This window comes from Rhinolophus ferrumequinum, chromosome 27 (assembly GCF_004115265.2).
Source record: "Rhinolophus ferrumequinum isolate MPI-CBG mRhiFer1 chromosome 27, mRhiFer1_v1.p, whole genome shotgun sequence".
Taxonomy (NCBI): Eukaryota; Metazoa; Chordata; class Mammalia; order Chiroptera; family Rhinolophidae; genus Rhinolophus; species Rhinolophus ferrumequinum.
In genome coordinates, this window is record NC_046310.1 from 15,400,705 (window position 1) to 15,417,056 (window position 16,352).

Below are 16,352 nucleotides of genomic sequence, written 5' to 3' on the forward strand. Positions count from 1 at the left end.
AGGACCCAATTATAGGGGGTCCCCCACTTTTGTGAGTTTTACCTCCAGAAACTTGACCAGGTTCACACAGTAAATATTGGGGAAAATCCCCTTATGCTTCTGGCAGGGGAAGGGGAAAATGAACCATTTTTTAATATGCCAGAACACTCTGTACTTCTTAACAAGGCCTGCCCTTAGGAGCAACTCGCTCAACATATCCCACCTGATGGGGTATTACTGGAGCCTAACTGAGCTGAGGGAAGGGAAATACCTAACTCTAATCAGCTCTAGCTTCCCATATGGGAGAAGGGACATAACCTTCATACTAAATGGAGAGAGAGTCTATGTCCATGAATAGGAAGACTCAATATTGTGAAGATGTCAGTTCTACCCAACATGACCTATGGATTCAATGTAATCCCAGCCAAAATCCCAGCAAGTTATTTTGTGGATATTGACAAACTGATTCTGAAGTTTATATAGAGAGGCAAAAGACCCATAATGCATAGTCAATGCATTATGGAAGAAAACCAAAGCTAGAGGACTGACATTATCCATCTTCAAAACTTACTATAAAGCTATAGTAATTGAGTCAGTGTACTGTTGGCAAAATAACAGAGAAATGGATCACATGAACAGAGTAGAGAGCCCAGAAATAGACTCAGATAAATATAGTTAACTGATCTTTGACAAAGGAGCAAAGGCAATACAATGGAGCAAAACCATAGGTTTCAACATGGTATTGCAACAGGCAAAGTGAAAAAAAAGGTCTAGATACAGACCTTACATCTTCCATAAAAATTAACTCAAAATGGACAATAGACTTAAATATAAAATGCAAAACAATATAAAACTCCTAGAAAACAGAATAGGAGTAAACCTACAACACTAAAAGTACAATCCATGAAAGATAGACTTGATAACCTGGACTTTATTAAAAATTAAAAACTTCTACTTTGCAAAAGATGATGTCAAGAGAATGAGAAGGTAAACCACAGATTGGGAGAAAATATTTGCAAAAGATGCTTGTGATAAAGCATCTTTTATATAAAGGACTGTTATCCAAAATATACAAAGAATTCTTTTTTAAAAAAATATTTTTTTAATTTTTAATTAGAGTTGACATACAATATTAGATTAGTTTCAGGTGTTCAACATAGTGATTAGATATTTATATAGCTTATAAGGTGATCATCCCGATAAACTAGTACCCTTTTGACACCATACAAAGTTATTACAATATTATTGACTGTATTCCATATGCTGTAATTACATCCCCATGACTATTTTATAACTAACAATTTGTACTTCTTAATCCCTTCCCCTTTTTCACCATTTCCCCAAACACCCATCCCATCTGGCAACCATCAGAATGTTCTCTGTATCTATGAGTGTGTTTCTGTTTTGTTTGTTCATTTATTTTGTTCTTTAGATTCTACATATATGTGAAATCATACTGCATTTGTCTTTCTCTGATGTACTCAACTCAGCCCAACACGCTCTAGGTCCCTCCATGTTGGTGCAGATGGCAAGATTTCATTCTTTTTTATGGCTGAGTAATATTTCATTGTATATATGAACCACCTCTTCTTTATCCATTCATCCACTGATGGACACCCAAGTTGCTTCCATATTTTGGTTGTTGTAAATAATGCTGCAATGAGCACATGGATGCACGTGTCCATTAGAAGTACCAAGTGTTTTGGGTTTCTTAGGATAAATATCCAGAAGTGGGATTACTGGTCCCTTCTTTCTCTCTTGTTAGATTTAAAGTGTATTTTGTCTGGTGTAAGTATTGGTACCCCATTTTATGTTGTTGTTTGTTTCCATTTTCATGAAATATCTTTTTCTTTACTTTCAGTTTGTTTATGTGTTTTGATGTGAAGTGAGTCCCTTGTAGACAGCATATGTAAGGGTCTTGTTTTATTATCCGTTCAGCCACCCTGTGTCTTTAGTTTGGAGCATTTACTCCATTTACATTTAAAGTAATTGTATATAGATATGTAGTTATTGCCATTTTATTGTTCATATTTTTGATCTTTTAAAATAATTTTCTTCTTAAATAAGCCCCTTTAACCTTTCTTGTAATACTGGTTTGGTGGTGATGAAAACCCCTTTAGCTTTTTCTTCTTTGGGAAATTCATTATCTGTAGTTTGATTCTAAATGATAGCTTTGCTGGGTATTCTTGGTTGTCGGTCCTTGCTTTTTATTGCTTTGACTATTTCATGCCAGTCCATTCTGGCCTGTGAAGTTTCTGTTGAGAAATCAGCTGATAGTCTTATGGGAGCTTCCTTGTAGGTAACTAACTGCTTTTCTCTTACTGCTTTTAAGATTCTCTCTTTGTCTTGAACCTTTGGCATTTTAATTATGATGTGTCTTGGTGTGGGCCCGTTTGGGTTCATCTTGTTTGGGGCTCCGTACTTTCTGGACTTGTATGTCTTATTTCTTCATCAGGTTAGGGAAATTTTCCATCATTATTTCTTCAAATAGGTTCTAAATTCCTTGCTCTCTCTCTTGTTTTGGTACCCCTGTGATGTGAATGATGTCCCAGAGACCCCTTAAACTATCCTCATTTTCTGGATTTATTGTTCTTTTTGCTGTTCTGATTGGGTATTTTCTGCTACCTATTTTCCAAATTGCTGATTTGATCTTCTGCTTCATCTCTTGATTCCCTCTAATATATTATTTATTTCATTATTGTAGTCTTCATTTCTGACTGGTTGTTTTGTATGTTTTCTATTTCCATATTTATGTTTCCTATCTCTCTGTTGAAGTTCTCACTGAGATCATTGAGCAACCTTATAAGCAGTGTTTTGAACTTTGCATCTGTTAGATTGCTTGTCTCCATTTTATTTAGTTCTTTTTCTGGATCTTTGTTCTCTTATTTGGGATAAGTTTCTTTGTCACCCCATTTTGGCTGCCTCTCTGTTTTTGTTTCTATGTGTTAAGTAGGGCTGCTATGTCTCCTGGTCTTAGTAGAGTGTCCTTATGCAGTAGGTTTCCTGTGGGGCCCAGTGACACAGTCTTCCTGGTCACCTGAGCCAGGTACTCTGGTGTGTCCCTTGTGTGGGTTGTGTGTGCCTTCCTGTTGTAGTTGAGCCTGATTGCTGTTTTCACATCAGTGGGAGGGATTGAACCTTGGGCTGATAGGTTGTGAGGACTGGCCATGACTATAGTGGAGGAACTGTTGTGCAGGGCCTGACCATACATAGCAGGATTTGCTTTAGCGGGTTTGTGGTGCCTTCCCAGTCTGCCTTTTAGGTATGTCATTTGTAAAGGTGGTTGAGTGGTGCTCCAGTGTGATCTGAAGCTGGCCATCAGGCTCTGCTGCAGGCCAAGGCCAGCTGCTTCCTGTGCCCTGCCCATGGCCACTTGATATGAGTTACAAAGTGATCTGCTGATGGTTGCTTCTTGTGCATGTAGAGGCTAAGCTGCTAAGTGGGGCTGGCTGCCACTAGTGCCAGGCTTGGGGCTGCTTAGCAAGAGGTATGGGCATGCCAAGGTCAGATGCTGCTTGTTTGGTGCTTGCGAACCTTTGAGAGCTTTTAGGAAAGTCCACAGCATGAGCTCAGACAGGCCATTTGTATGCAAAAGCCACTGGAAGTGGGGCCTCAAGTTGGGTTGGGTGGGGTGCCAAGGAATCACCGGGGTGGGTTGGCTAGTGTTAGCCAGGTTGATGGAGACTCAGATATGGCACCCACCTGCATGTGCAGGATGGGTTGGGGGAGGGCTCAACAAAGGACAATGGCTTCTGCCAGCACTTCTATTTGGGAGAAAGCTGCCCTAAAATTCTTTGTTCGAGACTATAATGATTGTTGATACCATTATACATTTGTCCAAATCCATAGAATGTGTACCACCAAGAGTGAACTCTAATGTAAATGATGGACTTTGGGTGATTATGATGTTTAAATGTTGGTTCATCGATTGTAACAAATATATCACTCTGATGGTGGGGGCATGTTGATAATGGGGGAGACTATGTATGTGTAGGGACAGGGCGTATATGGGCAGTCTCTGTACCTTTCTCTCAACTTTGCTGTGAACCTACAACTGCTCTAAACAAAGATTATAAAAGTAAAATAAAAATCAAAACAAGACAGTACATATAGCCTGGGAGGAAAAAAATCTGAAAGATAATTATCTCTCAGGATATTTTTCCTGAATATTTCCATATTATAATATTGCTCTAAAGTAAAGTAGATATATTTTATTTTCCATTTTACCCAGAAGAATATATGTTACATGAGATATATGTATAGTGAGAGCAAGCCATACTTTTTCCATTCTCCATCATCAACTTTTGACCCCACCTTCTTCATCAGATTCGCCTATTAAATGCCTGAAGACACTTCCAGGTGTTTACTTTCAGACAGTAATCACACCCACTTTTCCAGATAATTTTTTTTGTTTAATGCCTTCATCGTGTCCTTAACCTAGTTTTTTTTCCCCTGCCATAACTTTCACATGTCTCTTTGTGTACTGTGAATATCTAGAGTGGAATAAAAGGTAACATATTTGTAATGTGTAGGGCAGGACAGGGCAGTAGAAGCAAAGGTGTTGGGATTTGCTGTGGCCTAAGAAGAAGAGCAGGGTTTTGCTGAAAGGAGTTAGTTGTCAATTTGGGTGTATTAAACAAGCAGGGATACATGGGCAGGGGGGCAGGAAGAAAGATGAGGGGAATGAGATGCTTATCCGTAATGGGTGTGGACCGGCAACTGGTGTGCATGTCTAAGGGCCTTTTCTTGGATTGAACGGAATAGTGATCTCTCAGGTACCCCTGAACTTGAATGATTTGTCCTGTGAGGAGGCAAAAATGCACTGGGATAGTGTCATTTTACATATTAAGATAATACGCCTCAAGTTTGGCGACTGTTTCTTATAGTGACTCTCTTCTGTGTCTAGTGATACATGTTTGCAAGATACTCAGTGCTGAATGAAGGTTGGCTGTGGGCTGGCAATTTTTTCTCTGTACAATTTTTTTTTCCATAAATGTTATCATTAGAATAAGCTGTATGAATCATTCGTCCATTTACTAAATATTCATCGTGCACTTGTTATGTGTTTGGCCCTGTGTTGATGAAATAAACACACGGAGGGGCATGAGAGTGGAGGATTTCATAATGACTTACTTTAGTTTAGCATATAAGTTTAAATATTCAGGGATGCCAGACTTTATGGCAGCCGTGTCTTGGGAAAGACAGATGTACTTTGGAAAGTTCATTGTAAAACACAGTTTAAAAGCATTTTATATTTGTACTTGTCACTTTCATTTCAAAACTGCTCCATTGAAGGAAAAATGTCACCTTAAAAACCATTTTAAAGTTTTTAGGTATTAAGGTATTAAGAAAATCATAATCATTTTGCATGCTGTCTGTAGTCTTGGGAGCATTGTTGTACTATTTTTAAAACTTTATAACTCATTTTCGCTTTTATACTTGCTTGTTTTTTCCCTGGTCATGAATCTTTCTTTTATACTTGATAGCATCTTTCTACCACTCTTTTTTAAGTCTGGGTACTTTTAATAGCTACTATTTCTGGGCTGACTTCACTATCACCTTTTACTAGCGATTATCTTCCCATATTGCATGCTTCACGAAAACCTTAGATATTTTAAATTTGAAGCTTAATCTTGGTGAAATTAATTAGATCTTTTTTTTTTACCACCAGTTTTTTTCAAACAAATTTATGTAAAATGATGGAAGAAAAACTGACTCTGGGTGGTGAGCACACAATGTGATATATAGATGATGTATTATAGAAATGCACACTTGAAACCTATGTAATTTTACTAACCATTGTGGTAATTTATTGGGGTAACCATTGTCACCCCAATAACTTTAATTTAAAAAATGACTATGAATTAAAATTTTTCAATTGGTGAGCAATTGGATTGATTACAGTTGCGTATTTCTTGTGATTAGCTTCTTTGTGATTCAGTTTGATGTAACATAATATTGTATGTATATGTGTGTGTATTTGTGTGTGTGTGGTATTCTGTCCCACATTTTATAGATCAGGGCTAAATCATCTTGATATTTTGATCATCTTCTAAAAAGCAGCTTCTGCTTCATGTGGTTTGTTAGATTTTGCTGCCTACTGTTTCCAGGATAATATATATTTAAACCAGAGACTTCATCTACAAAATAATTGTCTATAATTTTATTTATAGACAGGCTGGACCAATCGTTTTCTACCTTTAATGCAATGTGAATTAGCTAGAGATCTTATTCAGATGTATATTCTGGGTTCAGTAGGTCTGGTGTGTTGTCAGACTCCTAAATGAAACCAGGCTGCTGGTAGCAGTAGTTGTTGCCTTCTGTCATTTTGGGGGAGGATATTCTCAGGAACTCTCCTTTCAGTAACTGAAGAGATTTCCTGTCTCAAATGCCCTCCCAGCTGGTAGGTCTTGGTGTGAAGTCAGAGGCCAGGTTGGTGATTCCTTTGGCATTTTTCATGCCTCTAAGGTACTTGGTTTATTTTATTTGTATTTGTTAGGTTGTTAGAATAATTTAAATGAATTTTTAGTATCTTCTCTTTTGCATGTAAGAATATCCTGGGTTCACTAACTCTTCCAATATTTTCATCCCTAACAAATTTAAGAAATCGACTAATTCAGTTTGCTTTTAAACCCTTTATTTTGAGAGCCTTTCCCGGGACTCTCTAAACTGGTATCTATTTTATGAGTATCCGTTATGTCAGATAAAGTCCACAGTAGCTGTGGAGGGAGAAGGTGAGAGAAATGGCTCAGAGAATGTGAAGGGTAGAACAGGCTTTACCTCCATTTCTAAAACAAGGTATGCCTGGGGTATGGGAAGGTTAGAATCTGTCCAGGCTCGATTTAGCCATTGTGTGAAGTTCTACTGCTCTCCCTTTGTAAAGGAAGCAAAGGGCTACATTCACCTTAGAAGCAGAGTTTTCTTTGCCCCCAAACTCTCTTTCCTTCTCAGACATAGAATAAAATTGAACTAAGTAGAGGAATCTAGCTAATTATGTCATCTCTTTATTGTCATTTGTTTTCTTTTTTGGTAACAGCTTTCTTGAGATGTAATTCACGTACCATACCATTTATCCATTTAAAGTATAGTTTATGGACTTCTGGCAGCTGGTTCTGCTCTTGAGTTTTTCTGGTTCTTCATTACATATTTTGACTATAATGTTTGTCATTTTGCATTAGGGATGTTTTAGGAGCAGCACTGGGTGGAATGAGCATGGCTTCTGAAGTCTGAAAATATCCTAAGTTATCCATCAATACGAGACTCGTAACTCCATGTGGCTCTGTGTCTACCCTAACCTGACTCATTTCCTTACCCTTTCTCAACGCTGCCCTCCCATCCTTTCTCCTCTATCACCGGAACATGCTCTGTCTTGTTCAGAACCTCTATGTCCTGAAGATCTCTGAATGTTTCCTTCATCTTCTTGCTCTAACGCATATCTGACTGCCTCCTGAGGACAGTGCTTCCTGTTCTCCCAAGGAGTGGCTGGTTTTTCTCGTATCCTAAGTATCTTAGGGTCTGGAGAAACAGAGTGTATCTTTTTTTCTTGCTCTTCTTGCTCCTTTAGACCATTTCTCCTCTCAAAATTGCCAGCTCCTTTGAAGCATTTGTCATTACACCTCCCATTACCTTACTTTCCAGTTATTCTTTTATATTCATGGCTCACTTTTTCTTTCTTCATCATTACTCCTGATGTCATTCTTGGTGAAGGAACATCCTTCTGCCCAACACCTGGCCTCTTCAGTCCAGCTTCTAATTACCTGTATTTTTACCCCAATTTAGCTGTCTCTTCCCATGGCCATATCCTTGAACCTGTAATGAGCAGTAACTAATACTTCTGATATCTCAGTGTTAGGGTTTCCACTCTCCACCTGCTATAATCTTATGGGTATGGAACACAGTACCTGACAACACATAATAGGTGCTTAGTAAGCATTCTTGCTTCTGTTGTAGCATCAACAATCCTGGAAAGCACAAACTGTCTTATTGATCCCTATTTCTCCAGAACCTATTACAGTTCATGGTACAAAAAGGTCTTTAGTGATTTTGTGGGCCCAAGTAAAATAAAGAGCAGCAATAGGGAGGATGTGGCATTCAAAAGATCTTTATATTAGAAGAAAGATAATTAAAATTTACTGTTTAAAATATCATGTAATTTAAAAAAAACCATTTGAGTAATTGACATTTCAAAAATGTTTCCTTTCTCATTTTCTCTGGAGGAAAATAGATGTTATAATTTATTGCCACGGGGATTCTTTTAGTTTAGTCAAGGTTGATCAGTTACAAATTTTCATCTTCTAAAGATTATTGTAAATGAGCTATAAACAGGAAGATTGCATTTTAGTAAAATGGCTTAGCTTACCTGGAAAGAGTTAATTATCTTTTCTTTCCTGTGTCGAAAAACTTCACTACCAGCCTGATGATTAGAGGGGAGTGGGAAGTTGATGCGTTAAGATTTTCTCAGCCTTTCCTCGGATCTACATAGAAAAATAAACTATTCAATGCGACTGTATTATCCCTGATTCTTTTCTTCTTTTGAGATAAGAGAAAACATAGGAAAGTTCCCTATTTAGTTGGGTGGGAGTGGTAACTTTCTAAGAACATTTAAAACTCATGTTGACCAACCAATAGCGTTTTCCAAAGTACTAGTTTCATTGTTACTGTATTCATGTTTGCTTATTTTTAAGCTAAGAAGCAATTACCATTTAATTATATCCATGAATATTTCAGTAAATAACTTGTACTGTTACTGTACTTTTGATCCAATAATTTGTCATAGTTATATATATGAAGAACTTGAAAATAACTGGGAAAAATTTATAAAATTCTGAATTTCTAGAGTATTTCTACCCAGCACTGAAGTATTTCAAATGGTATCTAGAAACTTTTTTTCAGAGTTTACCATTAAAAAAATCTCATAAAGGAATGACAATCAACTGATGGTAATAAGAGTAATATTTACTGAGCACTTCTTATGAACTAAGCACGATGTTAAGTGGTTTACATGTTTTATTTAATTCTCATTACAGCCAAGTAATGTTAGTACTATTATTATTTTCACTTTAGTTCAGTGACTTGGAGAGATTAAATTGCTTAGTATTATATAGCTTCTAAGTGATAAACTAGAATTCAGTTCCAGGCCATATGGCTCCAGTGTTAATGGTTTAACTACTGTATTATATGCTCTTATAGCGCCTAGTTGAGGAACACATATAGACACAGTCTGTGAGAATTAAATTTACAAAGCACACTTCCAACAAGAGATTAAATGATAAGTGCAATCTCTTAAAAAGACAACCCGGTAGAAAAGGGACAAATGATATGAACAGGTAATTCATATAAGAGAAACCATGAATAGTCAATGAACTTGAAAAGATGCTTAAACTCTATTAGAAGAATGCCCAATAAAAGCACAGTAAGATAGCATTTCACACACATCAGATGGGCAGAAAGTAAAATGACTGACAATGTCAAGGGTTACAAGAATGGATTTAAGGGAATTCTCATTATACTGCTGTGGGAGTGTAAATTTCCACTTTTCCACCCACTTTGGAGAGCCATTTGTTAATACGCAAAATAATTCACGATGCACATTCTTATAACTCAGCCATTTCACTTGTAGGAATTTGTGCTCTATAGCAGCGGAAGTAAAAGTGGGGTTCTTTCAGGTGATTTATAAAGTGAAAGCTTTTTAAATAATATTAAGACATTGTTTTTAGACTCTAATTCCCTCACTAGTATGCAGTGGAGTTTCCAGAAGCTACATGATATCTGATTATTAAACAGATTAAAATCGGAAACATAAATGAGAATCTAGCTGCCTTCTATTAAGCCAGACATTAAAGAGATTTGAAAGAATGTAAAACAGTGCCATTCTCCTCACTAACTTATTTTTGTTTCAGAAAATATAGTTATTGTTTATAAAAACATATTATTTATGTCAACATGTAATGAATTATGATTTTAAATAAATGAATAGATGGTCAAAAAATTTATTAGTTTTAATCTCTAATACAGTAAATATTGATAGATATAACCCACATAAATAAAAACCCCTTTGGGGTCCTTCGGTGATTTTTAAGTTCTGACTGAAACCAAATAGTTTTGCAAATCACCATACAATGCAAGCATTCGCTGTAGCAGTGTTTATAACATATAGTAAAACATTGTAATCAACCCAAATGCTCATCGATATGGACATAATGTCAGTTCTATCAATATGGAATGATAAAGTAGTGATCTCTTTATATACACATCGATACATAATTATGTGTGAATCAGACAGTATATATGTGTCAGATGTTCCTTACCTCCTACTTGTATATCAAATAAAATGACTTTTTGGAGAATGTATATTCCTGTTCATAAGTACATAATAAAATTAAGTGTGAACTTTATTAAGAATTAGATGTTAGTTCATATTATTGCAGATCTGTTGACCTTACCCTTAGAAGGCAGAAAGAAAACCGGTGACAACAGAAGCTACTCTTTTCGGCCAGAATGCCTACTTAGCAGCAGTCATAGGACTTGGTATGCTAGAATGCAGAGCACCTTCAGTGTTTTGTTTCATTGAGAACTCTCCTGTGTATCTGTTGAGAAGGAGGAAACACCATTCTGTTATATCTTTGTATATACACTTCCACTGTCCTGGCTCAAACAAATAGGAACTTATTTTTCTCATTCCTGAACTGGACGTTGGTAGCTACTGGCTATTGGATGTTCGCAGGGTCTTTCAATATGGTGGCATTTATTCTCATGTTGCCTCTTGTGACGAGAAAGTTGAAACAGGAAAAAAGCCTCTTATTAGAAATACAGTTGATTTTTGTTATTCACCGTAGTTATGTTTATAAAGGTGTCATGAATGCTGCATTAGCCAATGGTGAACCATTGCTCTTGGGGACATGGGGCATGCAGGGTTATGTTCCTGGGAGCCTCCAGTCACAACATTTTTGTCACCCAATCAATACATAACCTGGTCTATGTGTGTTTCTGTTTCAAGCCACCTAGTTTAATACGCATTATTGATTCATGGACACTGAACTCAAGGCCAGCAGCGCTGTATCTCACGCCTGAACGAAGTTTATCTAACACACTTGCTTCCTCCTTAAAGCATAGCACAACCTTTTGTGCTCAGGAACCCTCGACAGCACTGCAGCATTCCACTTGTGGGACATTTCAAAGAGCATAATCACCAGTGAAAAAGCACAAAAAGGAGAAAAACACAGCACTAAATGAATCATGAAAGGGACACTTGTTTACAGTATGAGAGCTGAGACAAGAAAGCAAGTGTCACTTTCTTTGACTTCAGCTAGCAACATGTGCTTTGGATGACCAATTTTTGCCTCTCCACACGTATCCATGAATGACTGCAAAAATGCTCAGGGTATTTACTTGGGGTTACAAATAAATTTTAGTGAGTAGACAAATTTGCAAGTAAGGAATCCATGAATAATGAGGATGAACTGTATCCCTTTGTAAGTCCTTAGCCAGAACTGGCTTCCATGGCTTGTTCTTAGAGCAACCAGTGGCCATGGGGCATGAGATTTAGACCAGTTTAGATTAGTCATGATTTGTGCTTCTGGAATCGGCAGACTATCCTTCCTGAAACCAAGGGCTCTCTGCTATCTCACCAAGTCCTAGGTCTCCTCGCAGGGAGGAGGGAAGTGGCTGTTGGGTGAGTAATGGACAGTGTCTGCCATATGCCCAGACGTTCAGCATTTGGAAGGTGACCAATACATGCGTGTTGAAAGACTGAATCAGTGAAGGAATGACAGGGTCATTTATTGAACCAGCCTTTGATTTTTCTCATATCTCACTTAAAGATGTTTCTATCTCCACCTGAATTTTTAAAGTAATGTTTTGACTGGCTAACTCCAAATCCAAGTAAAAGTTAATGTAAAAGAATAAAGAAATTTAACTTTATCTGGGTGAACTTAAGTAAGTCAAAATGATAAAAAAGGAAGCCACAGATGAAGTTGACACCTGTATTCAGAAAGAGGTTGAGTAACCCAAGTTCCATGTGGCACAAGATTTTCTTTTAATATCAGTTCCTTTTCTGAAGTGATTGATTTATGTATTTTGGAAGATAATTAACTCTAGAATTTTTTTGTGTGTGATATGATAGTGATTTCATTATTTTAAGTTGTCATGTTCTCATATGATATCAAAAAGTGAGAAATATTTCATAGTACCACCATTTGTAGCAAATGCCAGTTAAAAAAATTTCAATTAATAAAGAATAATTTCATTTAAAGTTTGTTTAAACAAAGCACATATTTGTGTGTGCTGTTCCAAACATTGGAATCAATTGGAATTAACCTTTATTTTTCTGTCTGAGTCTCTTACGCTGTGCCCTACCTTAGACCAAAACCAATTTAGGCTATTACAATATATATGTATTGCCTTTTCGTTAAAGTTTATGTTTATTTGATTATGGAAGTAAAATAAGCTTATTATATAAAATTGGAAAAGAGAAAAAAAGGGGGAAATCATCCCAATTCATATCACTCAAAGAAAAATTTCAACATTTTGGTCTATTTCTTTTCAGTCTTTTCTTCACACATTCAGAAAGCTTAATTTTGAAAAGTATGTGTAAGATGAAAAACTCCTTCAACATTCAACGTAGCTTTTATTATTATTTCTGATTAGAATAATTTTAGGGACAGCGAAGTATATTTTCTCTCTGTAGTTGCAGAGCAATAAAGGAAGGAGTCAGGATTACACTGTGGTTCTCTTACTGGTAGTTCTCTTACTGGTAGTCTTAAACAGCTTCGTCAACAGCCTTGGCAACTGAAATGTGGAAAGAAAATAAAACCAGAGCAAAATTACTCGTTCTTCCAGTATGTAATTTTAGAGATTATAGATGGCTATAGGGGGAACCACTGTCTCTAAGAAATGAAAGAGGGAAAAAGATTAACTGGCTGCCTCAAATCCCAGCAATTGGTGTACTATTTAAGGGAATCCCTCTCTGTCCTTCTTGTGGTGTGGGGGTAGTAGCCCACTGTTTCCAACTCTGCCCTAAAATAATATGGCCAGTTGACAGGCAGAGGAAAAGGAGTTCCCTAGAGAGGATACAGAAAACGAACAAATCCCAGTGACTCAAATTTCCCCCAGCTCTGGCACCTGCAGAATCCATTTTAAATTTTCTATAGAGAAAAAAATGCATCTACAACACATTCATATATAGTACACTTTATTACACAGGGCTCTTCCTAGTCCTGTGTCCTGACCCCACTAGAAGTCTCCCCGTGTGCCTTGCAGTGGAGTCTTGCCTTTGACAGCCATCCACACACTCACTGTTCACCAGTTAGGCCCAGGCCAACGCTCAGACACCACAGGGAAACCCAGCAGCCCTCCCACCCTCTGAAGCCCATTTCTCCGAATAGAGTGGGACCCTCCTGTACAACAGAAGGAACCCCGGCGCCCCACATGTGTCTTTGCAGCGACCTCCTTCAAACTGAAGATCTCTACTTGCACACTCTGTCCTTTTCTCCAGGACTGAAATTTAGTTTCTGGCTGATCACAGTGACGTTTTGGAAAGAAACCTGAGCTGAGAAAAAGACCAGACTACATCAGGTAGAGCCTGCACCACTTACACTCAGTCTTATATTAATTTTTGCTCCAAAAGATGCATCAGAGCTGATGGTCCGGCTAGGTCTTATTTTCGGGGAAACATGGTAGACAGATTTTCCTCGAACATGGCAGATGACTGACTGGGAGTGCGATGCTTCTTAGAGCTTGTCACTCGATTTTTGAACTGTGGCTGTTACCAGAAAGATCTTTACTGTTAGACACAATCCGCCCCTCTCTAACTTCCATTCAACATTTGTTGTTTTAGCCTCTGGAGCTACCTAAAATACATGGTCCTTTTTCTGTAAGACCGCTGAGTAAGTCTGCTTTTTATTTGACAGGTACATTTCTGATGGCTTTTTTTTTTTTTTTTAAAGAAAAATGTGGGGTTGTCTTTCAATTGGAAATGTTGTGCTGATTTTTCTTTTTCTTTTTTTTTTTTAAGAGAAAAAAGGAAGAATGTTTTCAGTGTCTGGTGGCTCTGTTTCTGCTACTTCCTTTCTTCTCTCCCTGCTGCCCAAGTTTTTTTTCACTTCAAGGAAATCTTACCAAGATGCGATTACCCCAAAGAGAAAAGCAGTCAAGTTCCGAATACCCAGTGGTTGGTCTCATCAAATACACACAACTTTTCTCCTGGATTCGGTTCACTGTGTGTGTGTGTGTGTGTGTGTGTGTGTGTATATTTGAAACTTGAGAGCTTCAGTTTATTTGCCCAGTTATTTAATATGTAAAAATAACCCCAAACATTTAAATAACTCATGTTAAGGGATTTCGTTCACTCATTTAATAGTAACTAAATTACTCAAGCACTTAGAATTATTTCTCTATTTACTTTGCCAGAATTCAGTGTTAGAATTCATTAAAGCCTGTGGTTGGTAACTTTGGTTTCTTTATACGTTTAACCTCTCCCTCTGTTTTATGCCTCGTCTCTTACCCCTCCTCTCCCAGGGGTGAGGTACCTGGTATATTTAAGTTTTGATTCTCCCTCTATAGGATTCTGTTCGTACCCTTTCAGTGTCACCTGCCATGTGTACTTTCTGGTGTGTTTCCTTGGTCAGTTTGCTCTATCTACTTTTTGTCTCTTGAAACTGTATTGAAGTATCTCCAAAGTCGGTATAATAAAACTGCTTACTTATAGGACTGTTTGAAGTTAAACGTGAGTCAGTACATGTAAAGAACTTTGAACAGTAACTGGGACATCAGAGGTGCTTCGAAAGATTCGTTCTTGTTTTGTCATTGATGTTAATGTTATAGTTTGACTTTTAATGGTCTTCACCATCCTAAAAGTATCCACAATCCTGTTTGTGGTCACGATTCATTTTGTCATCAGATGTACTTTTATAACTCAAGTTTTTCTTTATTTCTGCATTTTTCTTACTTGGGTGATTTGGGGAAACATAACTATGGAGCATCTCAGTTTAGCATGTCTGAAGTAGTATTTGAATGTACTGGAATTTAAAAATCATTTCCCAGAAGTGTATTCATAATTAAATTACAAGTTTTTTATATGACAATTTTTATATTTGAAAGCTATAGGATACTTTCAACTAGTTGATGGACGGGATTCTGAATTTCATGTGGAGAGATTTAAATCCCAGTGAAGTGAAAGCTTTTGTCTAAATGGGAATTTCTGTATTTTAATTAAATTTACATGAAAAAGAACTTTAGTGGTAGTAACAGTTGCATGATAATCTGAATGTTACTTAATTCACTTAAAAACAAAATTCAACTGAATAAAATATAAAGATCTTACTGGCTTTATTTAGCAAATCATGAACTGGGCAGCATCCCATCTAGTAGATAGAAAGGAGTTACAAGGAATTGTAAAATCAAAGGCTTTTATAGGCAGGAACAGGAAGCTGTCCTTGGCGGAAAAGCGGGTTGGTTATTTCAGGATCACTTTCCTTTTGGCGATGGCAGGCAGAGTACCTAACAAGTGCCGATCAGGTAATTTCTGATTGACTGGTTTAAGAAGCCATTTCTGGGAGAGCCGCGACTGTAATTAAGTCTTCGTTTGATGGCGTGGGGCTTAGTATAAACGATTGCATTTTAGCCCTGGAATTGTGTTTTTAACACCCTGAACTATACACTTAAAAATGGTTAAAGTGGTAAATTTTACGTTTTGTATACTTTATTACAATTTAAAAAAGAGCATTAGTTATTGTGTCCATGTCTCACATTGAAGGTGAAAGAAGATATTCATCAACGTGAAAATCAAAATCTCCAGGGACCCTGCAGATACAGCGGGCAGCCCATGATGGTGTCAATATGTTGATTTATGTTTTCTTTCTTCAACCATATATGGTTCTCATTTCCTAATGCGGAATTTATTTATTTTTTAATAGGAAGGAAAAGCTGATGCGATGCTCTCAGTGCCGGGTTGCCAAATACTGTAGCGCTAAGTGTCAGGTAAGATTGTGCAGCGATCTGTAAGTGAGACCTTCCAGTTCTCCAACTCTTCAGCTTGTCTTCCTTCATGCCTGTTGGCCTGTTTCTGTTTCTTCGCAATCTTTGATTTATTTTAACTTGTTACTTTCCTTCAGTTTTAAAATAATATATGTACATGGTAAAATTTATATATAATACATGTGAAAAATTATATGTATAATATATATATATATCACAAAAGAAAAGTAAATGTTTACTCCTCTCCAACTTCCTGTCCTACTGACCTCAATCCTATTTCCCAGAGATAACCACTGTTAGATGTCTTGAGCCATCTTCACAGCATTTTCTCTTTTCTTGTGCAAACGTATTCATACATCTATATTCTCTATTTTAAGAAAACAGATAAAAGTTATTCTGGC

At 37.1% G+C, this 16,352-nt stretch overlaps 1 protein-coding gene across 1 annotated transcript in view; it reads left to right on the plus strand.

The window, feature by feature from the left end:
* SMYD3 (SET and MYND domain containing 3) overlaps positions 1–16,352 on the plus strand; it is a 548,999-nt gene that overhangs the window by 92,086 nt on the left and 440,561 nt on the right. The window contains exon 2 of the mRNA XM_033099342.1: positions 15,891–15,954. Within this exon, the coding sequence (XP_032955233.1) occupies positions 15,891–15,954 (64 nt within the window). The remainder of the gene's footprint in view (positions 1–15,890; positions 15,955–16,352) is intronic.